The following is a 26,121-nucleotide window of genomic DNA, read 5'->3' as shown; positions in this document are numbered from 1 at the left end:
TGGATGGGCTGGATTGACTTATTCTTTTGGTAGGCAAGCGGTTTTGAACCCAGGTCACAGGTCTCTGGTATCACTCACTTTACCAACTCTGAACTGGCGCCTTCACTGGAATGTCCAACTTCCAAACTTTAAATAAATTACATTGTGCCATATTCAGGTATTTTTCTCTAGTTGAAATATACTTGCAGTGTATGTCTGGTGTACAATTGCCCGTTTTGCGTTTCCTCTTCTTCAGTAAGCTGTTCGAGTTACTGGGTTTCATAAAGCAAATGCAAGGTGATATGCTTTGATAATTATCTATTCACTTACCTGTGCTTTTGCTAATCGCAAAGCAACTTTGAGGTTGTGGGTTCAAGTCCAGCTTACCCATCAAAAAAAAAAAAAAACCAACGATTATTGGGCACAGTGGCCAGTGCCTCCCTTGAGTTCAACCCCGACCTTGTTCACCTCTTAGTTGGAATCAAGTCAGCTTTTGACTTGTTTTGTTCATAGCAATACTTCCCACACAGGAGTCTATTTTTGTTTTACCCAGGAAACTAGCATGAGTTTAATTCTAGAGTTGTGGAAATTAGAGACAATCCCATCGATTGAACTAATACATGTATATTGTTGAACAGAATGTGAAAGGTTTGAAATCTGATTCCCTAGACATAGACCAACCAAAATTTGCGAAATTTATATTTCAGTCTGAAGGAACAAATGATGAAGTTTGACACATGGACAAGAATAAAGGTTTAACAAGATTGTATAGTTATTTTTTTTAATCCGTAAAATTGAATTTTAAGTTTGCAGGGTTATTTCATACTTATTGTGAAACACTAAGCTTAAACTTATTTTCAGGACTTTAAACTCTATAGATGAATTAGGACCCTACTTCCTTCTACAGTACTACCCTGACTGTCAACTTAGAACACTTTACCTGAACAAACCCAAGGATTTGTCAAGTGGCATGGGGATAACTGACGATGACCTTGAAATAGTCCAGGAGAACAGCTAAAATGTTTCGTGACATCCATGTCGATCGATCACCCTAACATTCTCCCATGCATGGAGCACCTGATTGTTCCTTATCATAGTTTCGTACTTCACAGTCCTTCATGTTGAGTTTGTACAAATGTCGGTGTATGTGGTATCATGTATCATCTTATATTGCAATAGACAATCCTTACAAGTTAAGATGAAGATCCTCATTCTCATATGTTATCCATCAATCTGAGTATTTCTCTTAGTTAATACTTCACCTTTGGTATGTTAATTGTACATTTTGCATTAGTGAGGTTGAACTTCAGTTTAGCAGAAATCATCTATTTCCTGCTGGATTGGTTTGGATGCTTCCATATGTTAGATTGGTTATTGAACTGGAATGCTATCAATATTACCAAGTAACTGAATAGGTCCAGTTAGCCATATCCCACATTTTTTTTTTATGTATACGTTCTATATACTTTTAAAGTATATTTTCTTAAGATATATGACAAATCTTATTGTCTGCATGTGTCTTTGAATTGTCATGTCTATATCTCGGCTATTTTAGATCACAAAGCATGGTTTCAAAGTCAAGTTGTTGATAAGGTGGCCTGTTCATATGAAACGATACAAGGCCACTTGGAATTTCATGTAGTATGCATTTACAACATAACCCTTTTAATCTGTACTTAAAATTATCTCAAGAACTGCATTACATTGTATTTTTCATGATACATGTTACATTAAACCGAAATCCATAACTAACATTATATGTTACAAGGCATCCATGGAGAGATGTACGCTGTTCTACTCAAACTAGACCACAATCCTGTGATGGTGACATGAAGTGGAGCAAAACCCTTTCTCTAGTTTTCTGTGTTGTCTGCCAAGGAAACCTTGCTTAGCCTACTCGGCAATGATGATGAACAGGTGTCATTGTTCCTGACCTTTCTGCTTCCAATGCGACGACGATTAGACCCATAAAGTGCCCTCTGTGCAACCGTTCTTCCCAAATGAGTGCCTTGGTTGTTGGATGGTCTTTCAGAAACAATTTCTTGGTTGTTGCTTGTGTGGGTGTCGGAGAACTCGGCATCGACCTTCTCAGAAGCCATTTTTCAAAGAGAAAATTGCGACGAGCTAGGAAATATAATGCAATTTGAATTTTGTGGTAACTGACATGAACAAGATGTTTGCTCTTATAAGTTTAAAAAGAAGACATTGGAGCATAAAGTGATAGAAGGGGAGGCTACATAATGAGATAGAGGTGGAATCAGGAATATAGAGAGGGAAAGATGAGAGGAAGGCAAAGGTGTGGCCGAAAGAACTTTTTTTCTTAACTCTTAACCAAGTAAGAAACTTAGCTGTCTTGATTGGTAAGAAACTAAATATACCCCAAGAAGTTATTCATATTTTATTGCATAGGAAGCTATATCAAAATCCATAAATATAAAGTATATGGGACAGACTGATGCATCATATGTCATGGAGCTTTCACATCTACTGTATTTTAGTACATGGCCCACCAATCCAATGATCTGGATTGTTTGATTGGTAGATCATCCTGATAGTTGGGCCAAATTGGATGAACTATCCTCATCGTTGCCATTGTGGACCAGTAGTTCGTGTTAGAAAGGTTTAAGAACCAGTAGTTCGTGTTAGAAAGGTTTAAGATCCGAGGAGAAAAATTGAGACTTGCTTGATAAAAATAAAAATGAACATTCCTAGACAGTACAAACCATTTTCGAAATGTTCAATTTTTAAGGTTCGATAATTTTTTATCTTGGTTTTAGCTGAAATCAGAATGTTCAAAAATGGAAAAAAATAAAAATTCAAACCATGGTTATAGGGTGGATGTTGATGATCTGTAAAGCAAATTGTTTAAGCTATGAAACACTTTAGAAGGGTATTTTGGTGAAAAAAAATACAGATTTTGGTCAGAGTGTGAACTGACCTTATAATCCTTGGATAACATGTTTCTATTTCCCACTATATGAACACCAAAAGCCATTGGGAGTACTATAAAACCATACCGGGGCCTTTGCAGTTTTATATCGAGAAATATTCTATTGCCACACCAACTTTTGTTAAGAGCACACCAATGCATGTAAAATCACGTGAATTAGCACTTATCTTGGGGTCCTCTTAGTAAAAGCTGGTGTGGCAATAGAAGCTCTCTTTATGAGGGGAGGGGCTCACGCCATCCTGGCACATTGTGCTTTAAACAATTAAATGATTTTATTTCAAATAATTTTAAAGTATAATCCAAGTGATAAGCACTAAGCAGATCCCTAAAGATAAGGAAAATGCTGGAATGACAGCCGGAGACACAAAAGTGACACAAATGATGTGTTGGCACGCACATGACTGTAGATGCTTTTTACTCGTATTTTGTGAAAAAACATGTACGGTTATCTGCATGCCATCACATCATTGTGTCACCTTTGTATCTCCCTTTGTGTCACCCCAGAACGACTCGCTAAGGAAAATTAACGGGAAGTAATATTTTTGGTGCACTAGAAGGCATCAAAGGAGAATGTTCAATTGTCATTTCTTAATGTACACTTCTTACAGAAAAATCAGTCAATTTCGAAATTATTACTCAAATAAAATGTTGGTCTGAATTAAAAAGTCTAATTTTATAGTCTAAATTTTCTATTTTTAGGTTAAAATTTTACTGATGTTAGAGAGAGATTCTAATTGACTGAATTTTAATAAGGATGGTCAAAGCAACACAATAATTATTAAAATAAAAAATCTAGAGAATTACTATTGGCACCCAAGCTTTAATTTATTACACCTTGATTCAAAATTAAGAAAATAAGTGAATAGTCAAAAGAATAAGCAAAAGTTGGGAGTGTTAATAGAAACTTATTTTTTTCCTAGATTTCTATTTTTTGGGTTGAGAATTTTATATGAGCCTAATCATAATAGTAAACTATTACTGAAATTATTTGAACAAGTGTTATAATGTTTTGTAATATTGAAATTATAATTTGAGCCAAACCTTCATAATGTTTGTAGAGTACGTTTAATCTTTAATTGAGGTGTGCTAAATAATTTTAAAAAATAGGGTGTAATAAGTAAAAGTTGGTGCCAAAAAGCAGCTCTCAATTTGTATCTAGTTGGACGAGCATGGGTATGAAACGAAGGCGCTAGGCCCATTAAAGTACTGGGAATTTGTGCTCAGATAAAGAAATAAAAATATTAAAGAAGAAAAGAAAAAGAAACAAAGGTTTTATCTTTCTTTTTTGGTAAAACCCTGATGCACACCAACCTATAGGATCATACAGTCCCCATCTGCTCATAGAATAAAGGGTATTTTAGAAGCAGTCCCCTGTAAAATTAGTGATATCAGGTTTACCCCCTTGCAAAATGCAAGATTAAGTTTACCCCCCTTGATCGTAAGTCAAGGTTACATTTTTCTTGGTGATTTAATGGTGAAATTTTGATTTTTTTTTTTTTTTTTTTCAAAATGCTCTTCAAATACTTGAATTGCTAGATTAAAATCTGGAAAGAAAAAAAAATTCAAAAATCACTGTTAAACCATCAAGAAAAAGCAATGTTGACTTACGGTCAAGGAGGGTAAAGCTAATCTTGCATTTTGCAATGGGATAAACGTAATATCACTAATTTTAAAGAGGGTTGTTTCTAAAACACCCTAGAATAAATAAGGAAAAAAAGGGAACTGGGCTGTGAAATATTTTATCACCATATAAGATACAGAACTGAATAGAAAATGTTACAAAATGATATTTTAATGTTTTTGAGGAATAACTCTCTCTCACAAGCGCACGCGAGCTTGTGTGTGAGTGTGTGTGTGTGGGTGTGTGTGTAACAAGTTATTCACAGGACACAATAAGATGTAAAGAAGAATGTAGCAGGTTATAGTTTTAGATATATGCCTTTCATGTGTAGGTAGCCTGCAAAAAGACACCAAAATAGGATCTCAAGCAATACAAACACCAAGGTACCCCACCTGTTTGATTGACACAAAGTTTGCAATAACAATTCGGTGCCGTTTACCTGCAGCAGATCAAATTTGTTTTCCAAGTTAGTTTATCAAATAAAATCCTGAATAACGAATTAAGCAATAATAAACCTATCGAAAGAACAATGAAAATAATAATGGAGAAGAAGAAGAAGAACGAAATGATATATGTATATATACGAGGTTGTTTGCAGGTGAACGCCAATATAATCCTTGAATGGCTGCTGGAAAAAGCTCACAAGCAGCCAGAGCATAAACAATCAGAGCATTCATCCCCATCCACTCAAACAACATTGTGGGCTTTCTGAAATGTTTGACATCCACCTGACCCAACCAAAGTCATTCCCATATCAAAATTCTAATATTGAAATTTATATATATATTTATACATACCTGAACCAACCAAAGTCATTCCTACATCAAAATTTAATATTGAAATTTATATATATATATATATATATATATATATATATATATATTCAGCAGCCCTAAAGTTTGCCAAGTTTGGTGCCAAACATTTTTCAAAATATGGGTTAGAAGCTTTGGAATGAGCTGATTTTTTGTGAGGATGATCTCTATGATGAGGAGATCATCCTCACCAAAAATCAAGCCTATTCCAAAACTTCTAACCCTATCAAAAGTGATTTACAAAAATTGGACGGTCCACAATTCTTCAACTTGTAAACTAGGGTTAGAAGTTTCAAAATGAGCTGATTTTTTGTGAGGATGATCTCTTCATCGTAGAGATCATCCTCACAAAAAATCAGCCTATTCCAAAACTTTTAACCCCATCAAAAGTGATTTACAAAAAATGTTTGGCACCAAACTTGGCAAACTTTAGGGCTGCCGAACCACTCCCATATATATATATATATATATATATATTATATTTAACCAATTCTAAATAAATAATAATTTCAGTTGCTTCCCTTTGAAAATGGCATCAATTGCATCAGAAAATGTAATTGACCAAGCCATATGTCATAGAAGTGATTAATATATGACAAAGGCAAAAATTGACAGCACTTTATTGCGTACTACCTGCCATATCTATAGTTGAGGTTACAAACATAACGATCCGGTTCTAGGAAAAAAATAAGTAATTCTTTTTTTTTTTTTTTTAAAGGGTAAAAGACACTAATCTTCTGAAAATAAGTAGGTTAATTTCTTAACCTATACAAGTAGTAGTAATCCAACCTCAACACAAAAGTAAAAATTTCATGAAAAAATGTTTGACAAACATTATACAAAAACTATAAATTCACTAGTAAATTTTTTTCCTTTTTTATAAAATAAGTTGTAATCCATTTTTGTTGATCTAATCTACTATTTAGAGGAAAACAAAACTTTTCAGAATCAACCATAATTGTTGCAGTAATTTAATATCATCAAAAGTAATAACTTGCACGAATAAAGATGTTAGTTAAATGATCCATTTCCTCGCACCAAAAGTGGATTTTTATTCTTTTACCAAGGAGATAAGGATTTGAACCCACTATATAATAAATCACGGTTAAGACAAGACCCGACACTCCTGATGTGATACACATATAGCTCAATGTGTACAATGGCTTGCTCACAGGCATACCTGAAAGGAATGAAGACATATATCCATTAGTTAGAGGAAAATTTAGAAGAAACACATCATCATCAAAGCCTTATTCCAAAAATTTGGGACGCATAAAAGTCCTAAAAATACGAAATAAGTGAAGATCGTCACATAAAAAGAAAATATACCTAGCACTTCCATTACATATCCAGCTAGTAGAAGTGGCAAAGAAGACATGGCCCACAAAAATACCCTGTGTGTATGGCTCTGGAGAGAAACAAACCGAGCACCTAGCAATAATAAGTAGAAATGGATACACGAAACAACTAACAGAACGAACAAACCCTAGTTCTACACAAAGCCATATAGAAGATTCAAGTGATTTGTTTCGCAAATACTTAATAGACAATTTAGCTTTACCTTAAAATTCACAATTATGTGCCCATAATGCAATCCAACAAAACATGTTATGGCAGCCATCAATGAACTAAAAAGTTGATCAATACAGAAACAAGTTAGAGATAAAAATAAATAAAATGTAACGAGAAGAACGATTACGCTTACCATCAATATGATGGAATGCTATCAACTCCAAAATGTAAGTTACCATGAATTATTCTTATCTCATAAAAATGAACTTGTATCAAAATATTTATGCCTTGGTATCAGTTGAAAGCCTATACACGGTTCTCTGTAAAAGTGAAGTAAAAAAGTAGATAAAAGTGCAGTTAACTAACCTCAAGATGCCCTCTGGATCAAATGGAGCAAGACACCACTCAGGCGCGTTTGGTGGAAGAGGTCCATAGTCTGGAGAATTAACACTACATTCCTACAATTTGGGAAAGGTAGGTAAGCTCCAAAGAAATTAAGAAAGTATTAAATTTTTATACAAGATGGGTCAAGATTCTGTTAAAGAAAAGAGCATAGTTTATCTTTCAGAAAGACGGGGGTAAATAACCTTTGTCCTTCTATACACAGGACGCTGATAAAGATGCTTCTCACCAAGAAGAAATCGATCAATCAAGCCAACTGCATTGCAAGGAGGTTCAAGACTGCTCCTGACTCCACAGTTCACCTGTTAACAATAAACAATACAACCAAACAAGAGGGTGAATAATTCCGATCATACAATACATATGCTAGGGAGTGACTATGGGATAGAGTTGATTCTTGGCAGTTGGAATTATTTAGTTCAATGTAAACAGGTCATAGTATTAAAAGAAAATGCAAGTACGAGATTTGACTATTTCTACGTTTACTTTTTTCTTCGGAAAACCACAAGAACAGCAATTTTTTAGGAGAAGTACAAGAACAACGATCAAACTATAGAAACATGACAAGAGAATGTTCAGAGGGGATACAATTTTCATTATTTTAAAAAATAATAGCAGTGAATGAATCAAAGTATGCTCTTGATCTTTTGGATCTAAATACAACGCTAGAGGGCAAATGGAGCAATTTCCCATTCAGCCTTGATGCTGACTTTGCCAACCAAAGTTATCATTCTAGTAGGAAGAAAAGAAAAAAGGGAAGACCATGAAAAAGTAACTGTCATTTTTATGAAGAGAAAGAAACATTAGGAACTACTGTTACACACTTGCAACTTAGGCTGAAGCCGTCAGAAAATGAGTACATTTTAGGATTTTAGGAATAGCTCCAATAAGAGAGAAAATATAAGAAACTCGACTGTGATTGTTTAGGAGTGTACAATGAAGACCAACAACACAACCAAGAGAAAGAGCTGTTGGTCCAAGTCGAAAGCCTAAAAGGGAGAGAAGAACATCAAAAATGATGTGGAAGGACATAGTAAGATAGATACAAAGACATGTGCCTTGATTGAAGATATAACTCTAAAATAAAGCTGAAGGGTGAAACATGATTCATGTTGCTAACCCAATTTGAGTAAGGCGTAGATGACAATGATGAGCTTAGGCTGAAACCAAGAAAATCAGGAATTACCAATATCACTTAGTTTTTGCTTGTAGAGTTGGTTATATCATGTAATGAATAAATAATTTAAGAAAAAGGTAGATACAATCAAATTGTTTTTCAGATTCAATACATTTTCTTCAAGTGATCATATGGAAATATCCTCATTGTACAAGTGACTGAAGAATGTAGAGATTCCAACTCACAATTTGAGTAGACAAGGTGGAGTTCGTGCTCTGAACTTCAAATTCCCAATTAGGAACATAAAGACCATACAACAAACCCATGTATAACGAGCATAGTGAGATAGCAACCATCCTTCAAAACAAGTAAAAAAAGTTAGCACTTTGTAAAATTTATTATAAAACTCAATCAAAAGATAATTCCACTCCTTAAGGAACACTCAAGAACTTACAAATTAAGTGAATGGTCTCTCTCAATATATCAGTAATTTTTTTTACTAACTTGGCATGACAGAGGATAACCAAAACTCCTGAATATCCTTGGAATGCCTTGAATTATTTTCCAGTGGATTTACATGTTCCTCAATGGACATTATTGGATGCAGTAAGTAATAACCCCTGGTTGTATGCCATTCTACACTATTACTTACAAATCTTAAAAAAGACGTCCAGATAAACCTAGAAAAAAAAAGAAGTCTAAAACAAAAATAGTAATATTTTCAATAACAGAATTAAGAATCGTTATGGGTGGAAAATTCTTCTTCTCTATTTACAAATTACAGAAACAAATGATGAAAAGTGGAAAAGGAAAGTTTGATCAGAACTCAGAATCATGGCTTGCGAAGTCTGATCAAGTGGCACCAATGTACTTATAAGAATTAAGAAGGATAATAGAAAAGACTCAGTTGACACCTAGCTTAGGCTAGAATTCAGCTCGAATAGCCATGCATTCTATCACTCTATAGATGTAGACAGGCGAAGGCTTATATGTGATATAAAATCATGCTGAGATCTCACGATTTAGATGGGATTCCCTGATCAATGGAGAGACATAGTAAAGTAGGTGGCAGTGTTCTGTTTTCTTCTATTGTCTTCCTGTAATTTTCTTTCACTGTTTGCTGGTTAGGGTTTAATATTTTGGATGATAAGTAACCTGAGTATCACAGGAAGAGTAAAATCCTAAAAAACATTACTAACCACTGAATGTAATATTTCTTCACAAATGCAGCCACTGAATCCACCAAATTATTGCTAACAAGCCAGATTTCTGAAGTTGCAGCAAACAAGTATCCAATTGATATTCTCTGTAAAAAATGAATGTGCAATTAGAAAGTCTACCATACCATATACACTCTTACCAAGTCAATTTAATAGCCTAGAGATACAATTTATGATTCATTAAAACATGATCTTTTTAATATAAAAAATGGTTAAGCATTGCCTATTATTAAGCCTGACCTAGAATAACTTAGCCAATTCAAGCTTGACCATTCATGGACTGAATATCTTCACGGGATGACACAATGTTTGGTAGACATCAGATTTTGAACAGGCAAATAGAAGAAACACTATACCGCCCATATTACCCTGATTTATATGTATAGGATATGTTTATAATATACATGGATTTTATATTTATATATGATAAAAGTTATAACTTGGAACATCATATTTTGGAAATTGATTTCTAGAGAGGAATTTCCCCACCTCAGAAGCTATTTTCCCTATTAGTTCCCATTTCTCAGAATTTCCTTCCTTTTTATAAGTAAATGCAGATTGTATTGAAAGTGGTTGAGACAACCAACAAACAGTACAAGAAAGACAAGGCCGAGGCCAACAAAACAGAAAACTCTACTACAATCTACAAACCCAGTCCCACTGCCCTATAAAATCCTCAAAAAAGATAACTTTGAACTTGTCAAAGGTTTTAATCGAAAAAAAAAAAAAACCAGTAAACCTTCCATAGAAATTACAATATTATCGATTTACTCTTCTCTTCCTTCGAAAACATATTGGTTTCGCTCATTCAAATGCCCCAACAAACTGCAAAGGGGAGAAGAGACCACAAGATTGGCTTTGTCAAAAAAAAAAAAACAGAAGAACCTAGCCCAAACCAAGTTTCAAAGAGACCTCTAACCACTCCAGAAAGCACCCAATGATCCCGAAAAGCTCCAAAAATACTGCCCAGATTTTACTCACCACTTCGCAATGTAAAAGAAGATGATTAACCAATTCTCTGTCCCTTTTGCACATACAACAGAAATTCGGTACACACAATCCCCTATGAATAAGGTTGTCTACCGTCAGAATACTCTCCAAGGCCGCCATCCGCACAAAGAACAAAATCTTTTATGGCGCTTTTGGTCCCCAAATAGTCGACACCGGAAAATCTTCACCATGGTCAGACTGCAAAGAGTTATAAAAAGTTTTCACAGTGAGATAAACTTCCTTAGAACCTTTCACAGCCACCTGTCCCTCTCCCCAAGTGATAGCGATGTATTAGACAAATGATTCATAAGTGTAGCTAACTCCTCCACTTCCCAATTATTCATTTTCCCTTTTCATCAAAAAAAAATTCTCTACCAATCTGAAAAATGTCTTGAATAGTTTAGAAGGAAAGAGGAGGATCTTTTCAATCTTGGGTTATATGGAAATAAGACTATACAAGAAAACCTTTACGGTACTATCTATTGTGGATGGCTGATAGGTATATCTAGCCATTTCATATGCAAATTCCTTGGATTATATTAGAACATGCTACAACATCTACTACATATAAATTAATATATATCACAAACATTTCTGTAGTGAGTATACATATTCTCATCATATGTTGAGAACAGCATGAAATAATGCTTTTTTTTTTTAGTTCTTTTTAACTTCTAATTTTTACTCATGATCTCTATATAATAATTTTTTTAATAGATGAGGTGGTAAATCCTTTATTTGCGACTATGACACACTAACACGTATCAAGCAACACTAGTCTCTTATGAGTTCGATAACACAGGTTGTTACATGGATGGAAATTAAACCATGTGTATAAAAAAGATCGGAGCATGAAGAAACTAAGAATTGAATAACCACAACTATATGAAAAATCAGTCACAGCTATTGGAAATGAATTCTTAACCCCACAAAATGAGCTAAGAGTGCTGAGAGAAACGAACCAACAGAGATATGCATAATAGAGACTGCTACCTGCAGTACACCAAGCCATCGTATACGGTCTATGTCAACTCCGTATGTCAAATCATTTCGCCCATGGAAGTACCCACCTAAAAGTAAGTATATGTCGACACACAGTTATAGACCTAAGCTCATGGTCAAAAACAAAATAAGTTACAAAAAGAAAATTCTGAAATCGCAATTATCAACCCAAATCACGAATGCTACTTTTTCTTATCAGTGTCTGCTATCCCATTTTTATCAAATGTCACCTTGTGGCTGTTATTATGGACCACAGCCGTTTTATCTTGTGGATATGCTAATTTACTATTAGTTTAACAAGAAGATATGATGTTATGAAAAACATAAAATTATTAAATGTCTTATTATGATAAATTGATAGAAACCTGCATAAGAGTTACATAAAAGGCTAAATTGCATAAAGGAAGAAAAGGCTTTCAGAAGCTGGAGTCCAGAACCTTCAATAGAGTAGTGGAAAGTTTCCGTGCTCCGGATTGGCTGCATGGATAGTAACCTTGTCCTCGTTGGGCCTATAAACTACCATTTGTTGCATTCTTTCCCCTACAACCCACAGTCGTTGAATTTTTTTTTCCTACCGTTTAAATAGGAAAAAAAAAAGGGGCATAAGAAATATGTTGTTTTCCCCCCAAATGGAGAAATGTATGGGACTGAACTAGCTGCATGGGCGAGATACTGCAGTAGCAATACATCTGGAACTCATTTGGTCATGCCAACTCAGTTGCCTCAAACCCTGCTACTCTAGTGAAGAGCTCTCTAGTGTAGCTCAGGAAAGTTTTTTTTTTTTTTTTTGATAAGTTGAATTTTATTAATGAGAGGGCGAGAAGTCCTCAAAAAACTTACACAAAACTATCTTTCACTACCAACAATATCCCACCTAAACAGAAAGTCTTCAAAAAAGAAACCTCTAAACTCCTTAAATTGCTTCCACAAGAAAAAAAAACAACAAACCAAGAATATCAAAGAAGAGTTCTTGCAGAGCTTTCTTTCCCACAACCCCCAACAAACTGCAAAGAGCGTGAGTTTCCATAGAATTTTCAACCTGCCAGAAAAAGAGGTATACTTCCAGGCCACTAAAAACAAACTAAACGAGTACGGATGGCACCAAGGAACCTTAAACAAAGAAAGAAAAAAAGACCACACCTCAGAAGCCAACCCACAACGAATAAGAAGATGATCCACCGACTCCCCACTCAATTTACACAAACGACAATAGTCAACCAAGAAAAGGCCCTTATGTCTAAGAAGATTGATTGTTGGAAGTTTATTCAAAGCAGCCAACCAAATGAAGAAGGATAATTTGGTTTGTACATAATGGAAACTCATCCTCTAATTATGTATCCATAATGGAAAATAATAATAATTATAATTATAACAGCTTCTGAATCTATTATACATAGTATCGGCACAAGTTTTTTTAAGTCTTGGAAAATTCATACAAGCTGAATAAATCATGCATCTTAGCTCATCAATTACATTGTAAAACTGTTTTTCTAAGAATAAAGAACTCAAGATTTATTTGACATGACTAGAACAAATACGGTAAAACCAAGAGGGATTACGCTAAACAGGGATACTAGAAGAGGTTCTTTTGCGTCTATATACTTCGGATTTATCATGTGCAAAGTGTAAGTAATTGAGAAAAAAAGTTCATACAAAATCACATCAAGGTTGGAAAGAGACGTACCTTGAAGAACCAAACCCAAGACAAACAGTTTAATTGTCCTCAGCATAACCTTCTTTGTTGCAGTTGTTTTGTTAGAGTTTTTCTACATGGATACCACGGATAAAGCAAATTAGAAAGCTATTTTCAAAACAATAAGTTGAAGAAGTAAAGATATTAAAAAGAATCAAAAATATTGGGATCATTTCATGTTCTATCCCTTCTAATACAAATAACAGTCCATTATCAAAATACTGACCAAAGACAATGGACCATTAAGAGAAAATAGCCATAAACCAAGATTGACATGATGTGAACAATAGATGAACAAATAAATACATACTTCATGGTCAAGAAAAAAGGTAAACTAAGTTGCACATTAATCAACAGCAAGAGTCATTGTGAAAGATCAATACCATCGTTGTAAAAATAGGAGGTTCCAAAAAGTGCTCATAACCAACATCATATATAGCAGAGTGGCCTTTTTTTTTTCCAACAGTTAGAACATGAAGGAAAACTTTTCCTACCCATCCAATGAAGTAGATAAATGGCTTGATTGAGAAAAGTTGATACACAAACCAATTGAAAAGTCCATAATTTATTAAGGGACATAGACCAAAGATTTCCATTAAAGAGAATCCAATTCTAATTTATTGAGAGAAACAACAGAAAGAGCTTTCAGAAAAACAACAGAAAATTGTCACATGATGACATGCATACAAAAATGAACAACAGATTAGTTGAGTGCATTCTATGAAAGTCAGATTGGTTCTCCTCTTGCTAATGTGGCCGCAATATGTGAACCTACCATGATTTTTAGTTCATGAAATTGCAGCAGTTAGGAGAGGCTCCAAAATGACAATACATTATAAAAAATTAAGAAAATGAAGGTGAATGGAAAGCAAGATTTTTCCTTAGAGATATCTCTCAAACCTTCTTTTGAACTTCATCTCCACATTTTTGTCATTATCTGTTCTATTATAGAGAATCTAATGGAGCTGTCTCTTATTGAGTTTTATAATAGTATAACTGAAGTGTTTATTTACCCTACAGATTTTCCTAGTGACGTCTCCAGATTTAGCGAAAAGGGTGCACTCCAAGCAATTGCTTCTTTGCTAAAGTCAGGAAAGGGCCCACCAATTCCCAAGTTTCCCAACAAAAAAGAAGACATGTATAGGCATGCACATATATCTATTGGAAATAATGTAGTTTCTTAGTTTTCTATTATTTCTATGTAAGGGTATTTATGTCCATTCACAACTTAGTTAATATAAATATCTGCCAAGCTCTCATTATGAAACTTGATAATTCTTCTTGGTATCAGAGCCCTAGAGGACCCATCGATAGCCCTTCCTTGGATTTTCCTCTTCAATTTTGGGATCTTGAAGCATCCCCTCTCTTCTCTTCTCTCTTCCCTTCCCATCTATCATTTAGACTTTGAGACCAAACAAACCTAGCAGCAGTTTCATTAGAGGGTCTCCACTTTGGGAGTTTCTTTTCCTTTTTGGTTTGAGATCCCCTAATCGCATGTTGCGATAAGGATGCTATTGCGATAAGACTGATTTGTTGTGTTGCAAGCAGGATTCTATGCGACTGTCACAATGGTTTTGTGTGGGTTCCAAGTTGTGCGCCAGGGCTACTGGTTGGGCTGTGCGACATAGCTGCCCCCTTCCTTATCTTTTCTTTTTGGTTTGTTCGATAGGGATGGGTTGTGCAACACCGCGACTCGGCTGCCCTCACCCATGCTGTTTTTCTAGCCTGTTTGATAGGGCTGGGCCATGCAACATAGCTGCCCCCTCCCTTGTTCCTTTTTTTATGATCTGTTCGATAGGGTTGGGTTGTGCGACTAGGCCGCCCCCACCCTTGTTATTTTCTATTCTGTGCGACTAGGCTAGACTGAGCAACTAGGTTGCTGTCTGGGTTGGCTGTTTTTGGCGGTCAGTACGACTAGGATGTTGGCCGATTTATGCTGCTGACTTCAATAAAGGATGCTGCAATCAAAATTGTGATAGTATGGTGCTTGTGCAACAAGGTTGGGTTGTTGGCTATGTACTTCTGTGATCCATTGATGTTGATGTGTCGCAATAAAGTTGATATATGACAGCACTGCTGTGTTTTTTGTGATTGAGCTGATAGCCTCTTCGGTGATCATAGAAGACCTCTCTTCAAGTCAAAGCTTCATCTTTGTGCCTCGGCTGTTTTTCTGCTTGTTTTCGTCTCCTTTTTGCACCCTAAGTGCATGTTAATTTGATCATACATTATTCCTCATCAAATTGCAGTCTTCCTACATTTGATTATTGATCTTCTTTTTATCAATTTAGTTATGACATCTTATTAGTCTTGGTCTCAGTTTGTGAGACTCTACTTGGAAAGTAACGGCAAATTTGGATGGTTTTTGGTAATGTTACTACTCATCGTGGTCAAGGGGGCCATAGTCATGGTCGAGGAGGTAGTTTTATTTGCAGTCATTGTGGGAAGACAGACAATGAAACGGTCCGATACTTTCCGTTCTATCCTCATTTGTTGAGCTTTAATGTCACTCCTTCGTCGGGGCATTCTACTCCCCGTGCTGCCACTATGGATTCTTCACTTATTCTCACCACTGTCTCTCCTAGCACTGTTGATTTACAACAGCTTCAGACCCAGATCGCCACTACTGTTCATGATTAGATCCGTGCTCATACTCGCTCATCTTCAACTTTGGCTTCAGTTACCACGCCTTCAAGTATATCTTCTACATTTCATGTCACCCAGTCTGGTCCAACTCCCTTGACATAGGTTATTGATTATGGTGCCTCTAATCACATGACCGGTGAGTCTAGTCATTTCACTTCATCTATTTTCCTGATACTCATAGGGAAGTTTGCCTTGTTGATGGGTCTCTTACACCTATACACAGCAAGGGTAGAATCCCCTTATCATTCGGTATTTCTCTTGACTCTATGCTCCATGTTCCTTACCTATCTTTTAATCTTTTGTCTGTGAGTAGTATTATCAAATCTCTAAAGTGCTCAATGGCTCTTTTTCTTACTCACTATACTTTTCAGGACCCGACTTCGAGGAGGATTTTTAGCAAGAGGTATGAGAGGGATGAGTTGTACCTGTATAGATCTCTGCATACTACTGCTCTGGCCTATGTGTTACCCTCCTCTGGGAATCATACTTTTTCTTTTCAATCTTTAGATTTGTGGCGTGTTCACTTAGAACATGTTAATTTCCAACACTTATGTTCTTTATTTCCTTCTTTAAAAAATTCTTGTAGTGGGCATGATGCAGGACGATGAGGGGAGAGAAGAAAAATGGAATTTGATTTTGGAAAAGATAAAGGATTTAGGAAAATCTGGCTGGGGATTGGGTTAAGGATTTTGACGACAATAAGAGACATAAAAAAATGAAATTTGATTTAGATAAAATAGGGGATTTTGGGTATATGGTAGATTTGATTTAGGAGATTAATGATGTATGGGTTAAAGAAAGTGGGGAAAGATAAAAGGGTAAAATAAAATGGGATTTGTAGGTTTCAAGAATCAAGAAAGGAATATCAAAAATCAAGAATCAAGAACAAAGGATTAAAAGAAAATCAAGAACATTATTCTTGATGGATTCAAGAATTCAAGATTTCAAGAAAATCAAGAAAATTAAAAAAATTAAAAATAAAATAAAAAAAGATTAGAACAAGAAAAAGATATTGGACTCACTCCAAAATGGCCTCACACCACACCCATTGTTGGGAAAATCAAGCTCAAGCTTTCTTTTTGTTCATTCATTAATAAAAACCTAATACAAACTATATAAAGAAAATAAATTTAAAAATCCTAGTCAAACTAAAATACCAAATAAATAAATCTAATTTTCGTGACTTTCTCTCTCCTAAATTTCAAACCCTAATAAACTTAAATAAAAGACCAAGTAAAGTTACTAAACTGTCCCTAAATATCATACTTAAACCATGGGCCGATAAAACATCAAAATCAGCCCAAAAAACATGAAAATAAAGTCCTAAAATAGAAATATAAATAAAAACTAAAATCTATTCTTTAAGATTTGATGTCCTCATCAATTTTCCTTGACTGGGAAGATTTCACCATTGACGAAATAAAATTGTAGTAATTCTCATCATCAGTTGCGTTCTGCATTAGGACATAAGTTTCAATATTCTATGTGTGAGCTTTCCAAAAACACACGTACTTTATATATTCCTCGCATGCATCGATTTAATACTATGTTTGATTTAGTTCATTTTAATGTATGAGGCGTTCCCTTGTTACTGCTTTTACTGGTTATCGATATTATGTTACATTTATAGATAACTAATCTCGTTGTACTTGGGTCTATTTGATGCAATCTCGGTTTGAAGTACTTCCTATTTTTGTTAACTTTCTTAAAATGATTCAGACCTAGTACAATATCATTGTTAAAAGTCTTTCAATCTGATAATGGAGGTGAATATATATCTAATGGGATTCGTTCTCATCTTTATGAGCATGATATGTTCCACCAGTTGACATGTCCCTACACTACTAAGTAGAACGGGATGGCAGAACGCAAGAACTGCTACTTTATGAACATTGTCCGTTGCCTTCTTCGAGGCATGTATATTCCTAAGTTATATTGGAATATGGCGGTCCTCACTACGACTTTTCTTCTTAACCGTATTCTGAGTCACACCTTAGGGAAGGCAGGTACTCTTCATGTTCTTCGCCTTGATAGCACCCCTTTTTCAATTACTCCAAGAGTTTTCTAGTGTACTTGCTTTGTTCAGGACCGCACCCCTCATCACACGAAATTAAATGACAGTCATTCTGTGTGTTTTCTTGGGCTACTCATTTATGTCAAAAGGATATCAATGTTATGATCATGTTTCTCATCGTGTCATATTTTCTATAGATGTCACTTTTTTTGAAAATATACCCTACTTTCATGCCGCATCTTCTTTGCAGGACTCTTTTCCTTTGCAGGACTCTTCTTCTACTCCTTCTCCTATAGTGTTGCCTTTTCCGATCTTCTATCCATCTTCGTCAACGCTTCAAGTTTACTCTCATCGCCCTCGCCCCTCTCCAACCTCGCCAACTTCCTCCTTGGACTCAGGTATATTCTTTCCTAACCCTGCTCTTATCCCTTCTGTTTCTAACTCTTACTTACTTATTGCACTTTGTAAAGGTAAAAGATGGTGTGTTACTAATCATCCTATTACTTAGTTTGTTTCGTATCAGGGACTCTCTCCTTCTTATCAGGCCTATCTTGTTGTCATTGCCTCTATTCGATTTCCTCAGTCTGCTTCAGAGACTTTACGAGATCCTCAGTGGACTGCAACCATGACTGTTGAAATGAATGCTTTGCAGAAGAATCATACTTGGGAGTTTGTTCCCCTTTCCTTTGGGAACAGACTGTTGGTTGTAAATGGGTTTTCAATGTCATGTATCTCACGGATGACATTGTTGATCAATACAAGGCCCGCTTAGTTGCTAAGGGATTTACGCAGACTCTAAGAAAAGATTTTGATGCTAAATTTGCTCCTATAGCTAAACTTACTATTGTTCGCCTCCTTATCTCTTTAGCTGCATGCCACTCATGATCTCTTCACCAACTCGACTTGAAGAATACCTTTCTAAATGGTAATCTGACTAAATTTATATATATAGACCCCCTCGTGGATTTTGTCTTCAGTGGGAGTATTCTAGGCAGATATGTCGCCTTCTCAAATCTCTGTATGGCCTGAAGCAATCTTTGTGAGTCTGATTTCAGCACTTTTCTAAGGTCATTTTATCTATGGAGTTTTCTAGATGCCACTCAGATCATACATGTTTTGTTCATCGAGGATTGGATAGTCATTGCGCTATTATTTTGGTTTATATGGATGATATTATCCTGACTAGAGATGATGTTTAGTGGATTGACAGGGTAAAAATGATATTGGGTCATGCTTTTGAGGTTAAGGGCTTGAGCCCCTCAAGTACTTCTTGAGGATAGAAGTGGCTCGCTCTCATCATGGTATTTCGCTATCTCAGCGCAAATTCACATTGAATCTTCTTCAGGACATTGCTATGTTTGGTTGTCATTATACTTCCTCTCCTATGGATTAGAATCATCGCCTTCATGCCAAATTTGGTAATCTATTATTTGATTATTCTTCTTATTAGAGACTCATAGGCCGTCTGACTAACACTAGATTAGATTTGACTTTTGCAGTTAGTGTGTTCAATCAGTTCATACATACTCCACACACTTCTCATCTTGAAGTCGTTTAATGTATTTTTCGCTACTTGAAATCGCGTCTTAGGTCGTTCTACTCATCCACTGCTCAACTTCATTTGTCATGCTTTACTGATGCTAGTTATATTGGTTCTATTATAGATAGGAGATCTAACTCTGGTTTTTGTACTTTCCATGGTGGTAACTTGATCTCGTGAAAAAGTAAGAAACAGCGTGTGGTTTCCCGTTCTTCTGTTGAAGTTGAGTATCGTGCTATGGCCCTTGGCACATGTGACTTATTTGACTTTGATCTTTACTGACAGAGTTGGGATTTCCTACCTCTGATTCCTTCAATCTGCTATCATGCTTGCTTCTGATTTTATTCTTCACGAAAGAATGAAGCATATAGAGGTTGATATTCACTTTCTCAGGGAGAGTATGATTTGGTGCCCTTCAAACAGTATTTGTATCTTTTTCAGATCAATTTGCCAATATACTTACAAAGTTTGTTGGTCCTTCTATCACTAACTCTCATCTTGTCAAGCCAGGCTTAGTTGATATATTTGTCCCAGCTTGAGGGGGAGTATTGGAAATAATGTAATTTCTTCGTTTTTTATTATGTTCATTCACACTTTAGTTAATATAAATGTCTACCAAGCTCTCATTAAGAGACTTGACAATTCTTCTATATCCAGTTAGCTACACACTACCATAGGAAATATATACAGAGAGATATATATATGTTGTTATTTCCTTGAACATAATTATAAATACGTGATTCATGAATATTCACATTTTTTTCTCTGGAATTCTAGTAGTTAGAATAATATCCAACTATTCACAACTTTTTTTTTCTTTAATCAGTAACGAAATTAATTGAATAAGTGGTCGAAAAGACTAACTAAAGATACAAAACAACTAAGGTAAAGCAATAGAACAAATCCAATCCCACCGAGCGACAAAGTCCTCGAAGAACACTCCCCTAAACTCAATAAACACCTTACACCAAAGAAAGATATACGAAAGGATTGACAAAGAAACCTTTGAAGCATCCACACTTTACCTTCAAAGCATCTTTTGTTTCGCTCCTTCCAAATCTCCCAGTAGATAGCAAATAAAGTAACCCTCCAAAGAACTATCATGGTATCAAAGAACTGAGATCCCCATTCCTACCAAGATTGAAACAGGGACAAGACGAAAACAGGAAGGCAACCTTCCACACCAAACCTCTCCAGAAAGAACCCCCAAATTTGTCTCGCAAAGGTCCAATGAAATAGCACATGGCCAATAGTTTCCTCGTCCCTCATGCAAAGCAAACACACATTTGGCCCTCGCACACCTCTTAACATAAGTTGGTCCATGGTCAAATTCTTCCTCAAGGAAGCACACCAAATGAAAAATGCCTCCTTTGAGGGAACTTTCTAATCCCACACCTGCTTCGTCGGGAAACTAGAAATTGCGAGCAACATTGACTCATAAAACAAGCTCACTAAAAATGCCCTTGAACATTTTAGACTCAAATATGGAGCCAACTGAACATTTTCCCATGCCCTCCAACTCCAAGCTTGGGGCCTTCATATTGTAAATTAGCTCTAAATAAGATGATAGAACACATTGTGAATTCCTTTGGTAGTGAGACAAATCCTTACTCTAAGCTCAAAAAATATTGAACTTTTAAAGTATCTCTTGGGTTGGGTGGGGGAAGCAAAGGTTTTGCAACCGAAGAAAAAATCCATTCATGGAATAAGTGGAGATAATGGTTGTAAATTTTCCAAGATAGTCAAGTACCAAGCATTGATGTCATTTGATACTAAGAAGTTTCCAACATTAAAGCAATTTAGGCATAAAATTCAAAAAATCCCAGAAGAAAGAGCAACCAAAGCAAAATCATCAATACAACCAAATAACAAACAAATAATTCCATACTAAAAAGAATAGTCTAGATTCTAGAATACCTTGAATACAATGACAATGGAAACACCGATACCAAATAGGAAAAATGGCATCACAAAGTCTGCAAGTGTCACACCGAACCATGGGGAGTGATTTATGGATGGAAAAGCTCCTCCAGCATCATCAACTAGAATCATCAACTGTCAAATAAAATCTAATTCAGGTAGGAAAAACAATTGCAAATCAAAGACTGGAATTTAAAAATCGTATTGTCCTTCATAAACGTGGGTTTGTAAAACTGGGTTTAGTGAAAACTTGATGGGAGATAACAAGACATGTACACAAAGCAAACTTATTTTTAAATGTGTGAAACACTTAATACTAGACATTTGGTGTGTTTTGGAAAGCAGAGTTGTATTAGGAATACAGCATACTAACTGAAGTGCAGACCCAAATGTTATCTCTCCTATCATGTGAGGGAGCAGCTGGAGAAGCATTATATGAACAAATAAAGTGGAGGGACATCTCCGACTCTTACCCATATATTGAAACCCATTCTATTGTTGAGTTAGTAAGACCTGAAGACGCTCCCATGCTCTCTCATTTGAGTTTCTTTTTTGTTTCTGTTTTATATAGGTAATCAACGGTTCTTTTCCCCTTGTTTCCCCATTTTTTGCAAGGCAATAGAGATTAGTACTCAGTAATTAGTACGTGAAGGGGGATTTACCTTCAAAAAATCTTCATGATTCAAGTACTTTTTGTGTAATTTCTTACAAGGAATTTCAATAAATCTTCATGATTCAAGTTTTTTTGTGTGTGTGTGTGTGTGCCAAAAGACTACTTACAATTAACTTAAGATCAACGACTTTAAAAAAAGTTCAACTCAAACCAAATTCCAGTAAAAAATAGTGATTTTTCCCGAATTGAACTATAATGAAGCTATTAGGCAACTTTATAATCAAATTTAATGGACAAACAAAATAAAGAAACAAAACGAAAGAATCATTCGAAATAGATCGAATTGGCATCCGGCATCCCAATTAGCAACTAATTATAACTTGGATTTACAAGAAACTAAACATGAACAAAGAACTACTTTACAATCAAACTGAAAATCAGATAAATTGAAAAGATCAGGGCACCTACCGCAACAGTAAGACCTCGAAAGACATCAAGAGAGGCGAGGCGTTGATTTGAATTGGTAGAATTAGGTTGCGATCCGTTTGGTTTGTTTGACGATGATGAAGACGAAGGGATAATCTCTTCTTCTCCATTGGAGAATCTGTGTGGAGATGGAGAGAGAGGAGACTGTAAAAGTGGAGTGAGTTCTTCTGTAACTATAACCATTGAAGAAGACATTTTAATTCGATTTTCTCAAACTCTGGTTTGAAGAACGATGAAGGAGAAGTACCTGTAACAACTACTTGAGGTTTTGTAATCCGCAGCTGACAAGAGGAGAGAGGAGATCCTGTAGGCCGTGTGCAGGTTAAGTATCCAACACCGAATCTGGTGTTTGCGCCACGTAAGCAGGTTAAAAATCCAGCTCCAGGCGTACAGTCGTTTTGCCTAATTAGATTAAAAAACAAAAATCAATTTTAGTTTTTTGAGAAAATTACTAAAAAGGAATTTATTTTTGGACATTTAGCAAAAAATTCCACAAATTTATGACAATGGCAAAAAAGTGCCATTTTTTTTTAATACTCAAAAACATTTCGTTTGCTACATTAACTCGTGTTTTTTTTGACAAAAATGTCCTTCACTTCATCTTCTTCATTCAATCTTTTGTAAATTATAACTTTCTTACTCCTCTATTTTCAGATTTTTTTTTTTTAGTGAGAAAAATCACCACTCTTACTCTAAAACCCATCGAACACTATTGGAACTATTGGGCATTTTCATCAAATGTTATCCCTCTCTCTTCTCTTTAGTTCATTTCTTTTAAATACTTTGTATACTTTTATTCTCATAATTATATAAATAAAAAATGAATAATGATAGCAAAAATTTGAATAATTTTGTATTTTTTTAGATCATAGATCATAAAAAGTTTACAGTGTTGAGTTTCAACATTAGTATATGACAGAACTATCATCGAACCTATACTTAATGTATAATTGTTGAGGTTTGTTGATATAAATGTTTTGTCTAACATGTTATTATAAATTTATTGTAGAACCTCTACAATACTATTGTAGTCGAACTTCTACTTAATATACAATCATCAAGGTTCAAAGATTCAAATAAATTTTATTATAGAAGAAATGTTTTGTTAGTCATTATCAAGTTTCAATGGTAGGTAATGTTGAACATTGATGATACTTCTATTATATTCTAATGTTGAGCCTCGACACTGTAAAAAATTTATGATTAATGTTCTAAAAATTCACAAAATCAATCAAATTTTAACTATCATTTTTCATTTTTCTTTTATATAAGTATGAGAATAAAATTATACAAAGGATTTTAAATGAAAAAAAGAGAGGAGAGAGGTATAACACTTGATGAAAATGTCAAATAGATCATGAATGGAATATGAGATTCACCAAGATCAACAAGATGTTGATTATTTCTCACAATCAGGTCCAATTTTTATGATTCCAATAGTTATTTGGTGGATTTTGAAGTGAAAATGGAGAGTTCTCTCCATCGAAAAATTTGAACAAGATAAGGGAGAAAGTTGTAATTTACAGAAGATTGAATGAAGAAGATGAAGTGAAGGGCATTTTTGTCAAAAAAATATGAGTTATTGTAACAAATGAAATGGTTTTTAGTATTAAAAAAAATGGCCCTTTTTTACCATTATCATAAACTTATGGAATTTTTTTTATAAATGTCCTTGATTTTTTAATTAATTATTAAAAATACTTATTAATGAGAAATTACTGAAAACCATTTAACACTATAAACAGGCCAGCATTTTTCACTGTCCAACGAGTTATGTTTTTTTATTTATTTTAATTACTATAAAGAATAAGGCTAACCTTACAAACTTGGTAAGGTTTCAAATCTTTCCGAGGGTAGTTGAGTTCACCTTGTGACATCCAAAAACATGATATGATGCCAAATGAATGTAGAGAACAAAATTCTATCAACTTTAAAAAATAAAAATATATAAAAGATCATCTTTTAACTTTAAATTTTAAATTTAAATTTTGGAAGCTCTGTAGTAAATCATTTTCAAAACCTTGGATTAAGATTATAAAAATATTATTTTTTTGTCTGAGTTTTCCAATGAAATCTAGAGGGATGTGGAATTGGATTGTCAATTTGATAATTCATGTAAGTTCAAGGACTCTTAGTAAGATTTAAAATCTTACAAAATTGGTAAGGGAAGTATTTTTTTTTTTAATGCGAAAAACTTCTATCGTCAATAAAAGCCGTAGGAAAGCAAAACGTCAAACAGTCCAACGATTTAGAGAAAACAACGCTCGAAGTCAGTGTGTTAAATTGACTTGTAATTTCTAAAAAATTAGTAATTTTTTTAATAACCAGTTAAAATATCAAACCTTTTTTTAGTAAATCTCTCCCCCCTTTTGTGCAAGATTTTGAAAATGGACAATTAGAGAATTTCCACGAACTCCTAAAATTAAAACTCAATGGTGAATTTTTTTATTTTTTTATTTTTTTAATTTATTCTTAAAAGTTGATAAAATTTTGACCACTACAACTCTAAAGCATCGATCATGTTTTTTGATGCCACAATATGAACCCAAGGACTCTTAGTAAGGGTTGAATATTTATTTATTATAATTCATAAAAAATATAAGAAATTTTTTTAAATAATCACAAACATTTTTGTTTATTCATAAGTGTTAGAAGTATTGGTAGAACTATCACATAGTGTTGATACTTTGAGAAAGATTTATCTATCGTAAGTGGCAGCTTTTGTCCTCTCATGTGGCACTTTTGGCATCTTTAAAAACTTTCATAATTATTTGGGAAATTTTCCAATTTATCAGTCTGACTTACTTTTTATCCAAAGAACAAATTTGTGCCGTGAGAACCTCAAAAGTTGATGAGAATGCCCAGACTGTAAGAAGAGGAGGTCTTGAGTTTGAATCACCCATTCAGGCACACTTATGACTGCAACTCGTGTGGGTTGAGTCAGTTAGAGATGAAGCCGTGCCCAACCCACACTTGACAAACACCAACTCATATGCATGCCCAACCCGACCTCGGACATCAAATAATCAACCTAAGTCGGTCTTATCGGGTTGGCTTATTCTTCATTAATACTAAGTAATATAGAGTGATCATGACTTGTATAAAGATAATATATATATATTTCAAAGTTCACCTAAATGAAATTAAAAAATAAAATAAAAAAGATGATGAGGATTAATCAAATTTGAAATGTGAACGAGAAAGAAACAAAGATATTTTAAAATAATTTTAAATTATAACCATGTCAAGTTTGGGAACCTAGCCCGATTTGATTTAGTCAATTTGTTTTATTTATTTATTTATCAAATCTTAAGTTCAAACCCAAGCTAATTGTACCCAAACCTAATCCAAAGTCGAGCTGAACTCATCTTGTTCAGATTTTTTCCCACCCAAGCTGTAGTTGTAGCCCTAGTCACAGTCGGGGTGTGTGTGGGAATGGGGGAAGAGGACTATGCATGCCTGAATATTAATCAAGTGCTCTAAGAGATCCGAATACCTCAAAAATATATATATGTATGTGTGTGTGTGTGTGTGTGTGTGTGTGTGTGTGTGTGTGTGTGTGGAGCACATTGATTTACATATTTCAAGGGTTAGGATCCATTGACTT

General features: G+C 34.7%; 1 protein-coding gene across 1 annotated transcript; it reads right to left on the bottom strand.

Moving 5' to 3' along the window:
• Positions 1-4,652: 4,652 nt before the first annotated feature.
• Positions 4,653-22,788, bottom strand: LOC147396093 (uncharacterized). Its single transcript, XM_086451257.1, has 13 exons — positions 22,497-22,788; positions 21,413-21,550; positions 13,290-13,371; positions 11,597-11,673; positions 9,593-9,699; positions 8,639-8,750; positions 7,462-7,578; positions 7,241-7,332; positions 6,924-6,990; positions 6,692-6,770; positions 6,451-6,542; positions 5,135-5,278; positions 4,653-4,989 (listed from the first exon to the last, which is right to left on the bottom strand). Exons 1-13 carry the CDS (start codon positions 22,707-22,709, stop codon positions 4,849-4,851), a joined length of 1,461 nt encoding a protein of 486 aa, XP_086307383.1. The 5' UTR covers positions 22,710-22,788; the 3' UTR covers positions 4,653-4,848.
• Between the last annotated feature and the right edge of the window lie 3,333 nt (positions 22,789-26,121).

The sequence above is a fragment of the Akebia trifoliata genome, chromosome 8, assembly GCF_017979445.1.
Source record: "Akebia trifoliata isolate Shusen 1 chromosome 8, ASM1797944v1, whole genome shotgun sequence".
NCBI classification, from domain to species: Eukaryota; Viridiplantae; Streptophyta; class Magnoliopsida; order Ranunculales; family Lardizabalaceae; genus Akebia; species Akebia trifoliata.
This window is presented reverse-complemented; position numbering and strand designations above follow the sequence as displayed.

Coding starts and splice junctions, on each gene's coding strand:
- LOC147396093 (XM_086451257.1), bottom strand. CDS start 22,709: ATGTCTTCTTCAATGGTTATAGTTACAGAAGAACTCACTCCACTTTTA. Junction 21,551..22,496: donor TTCGAGGTCTTACTGTTGCG/GTAGGTGCCCTG, acceptor TTTATTTGACAG/TTGATGATTCTAGTTGATGA. Junction 9,700..11,596: donor GATGGCTTGGTGTACTGCAG/GTAGCAGTCTCT, acceptor CATTTTTTACAG/AGAATATCAATTGGATACTT.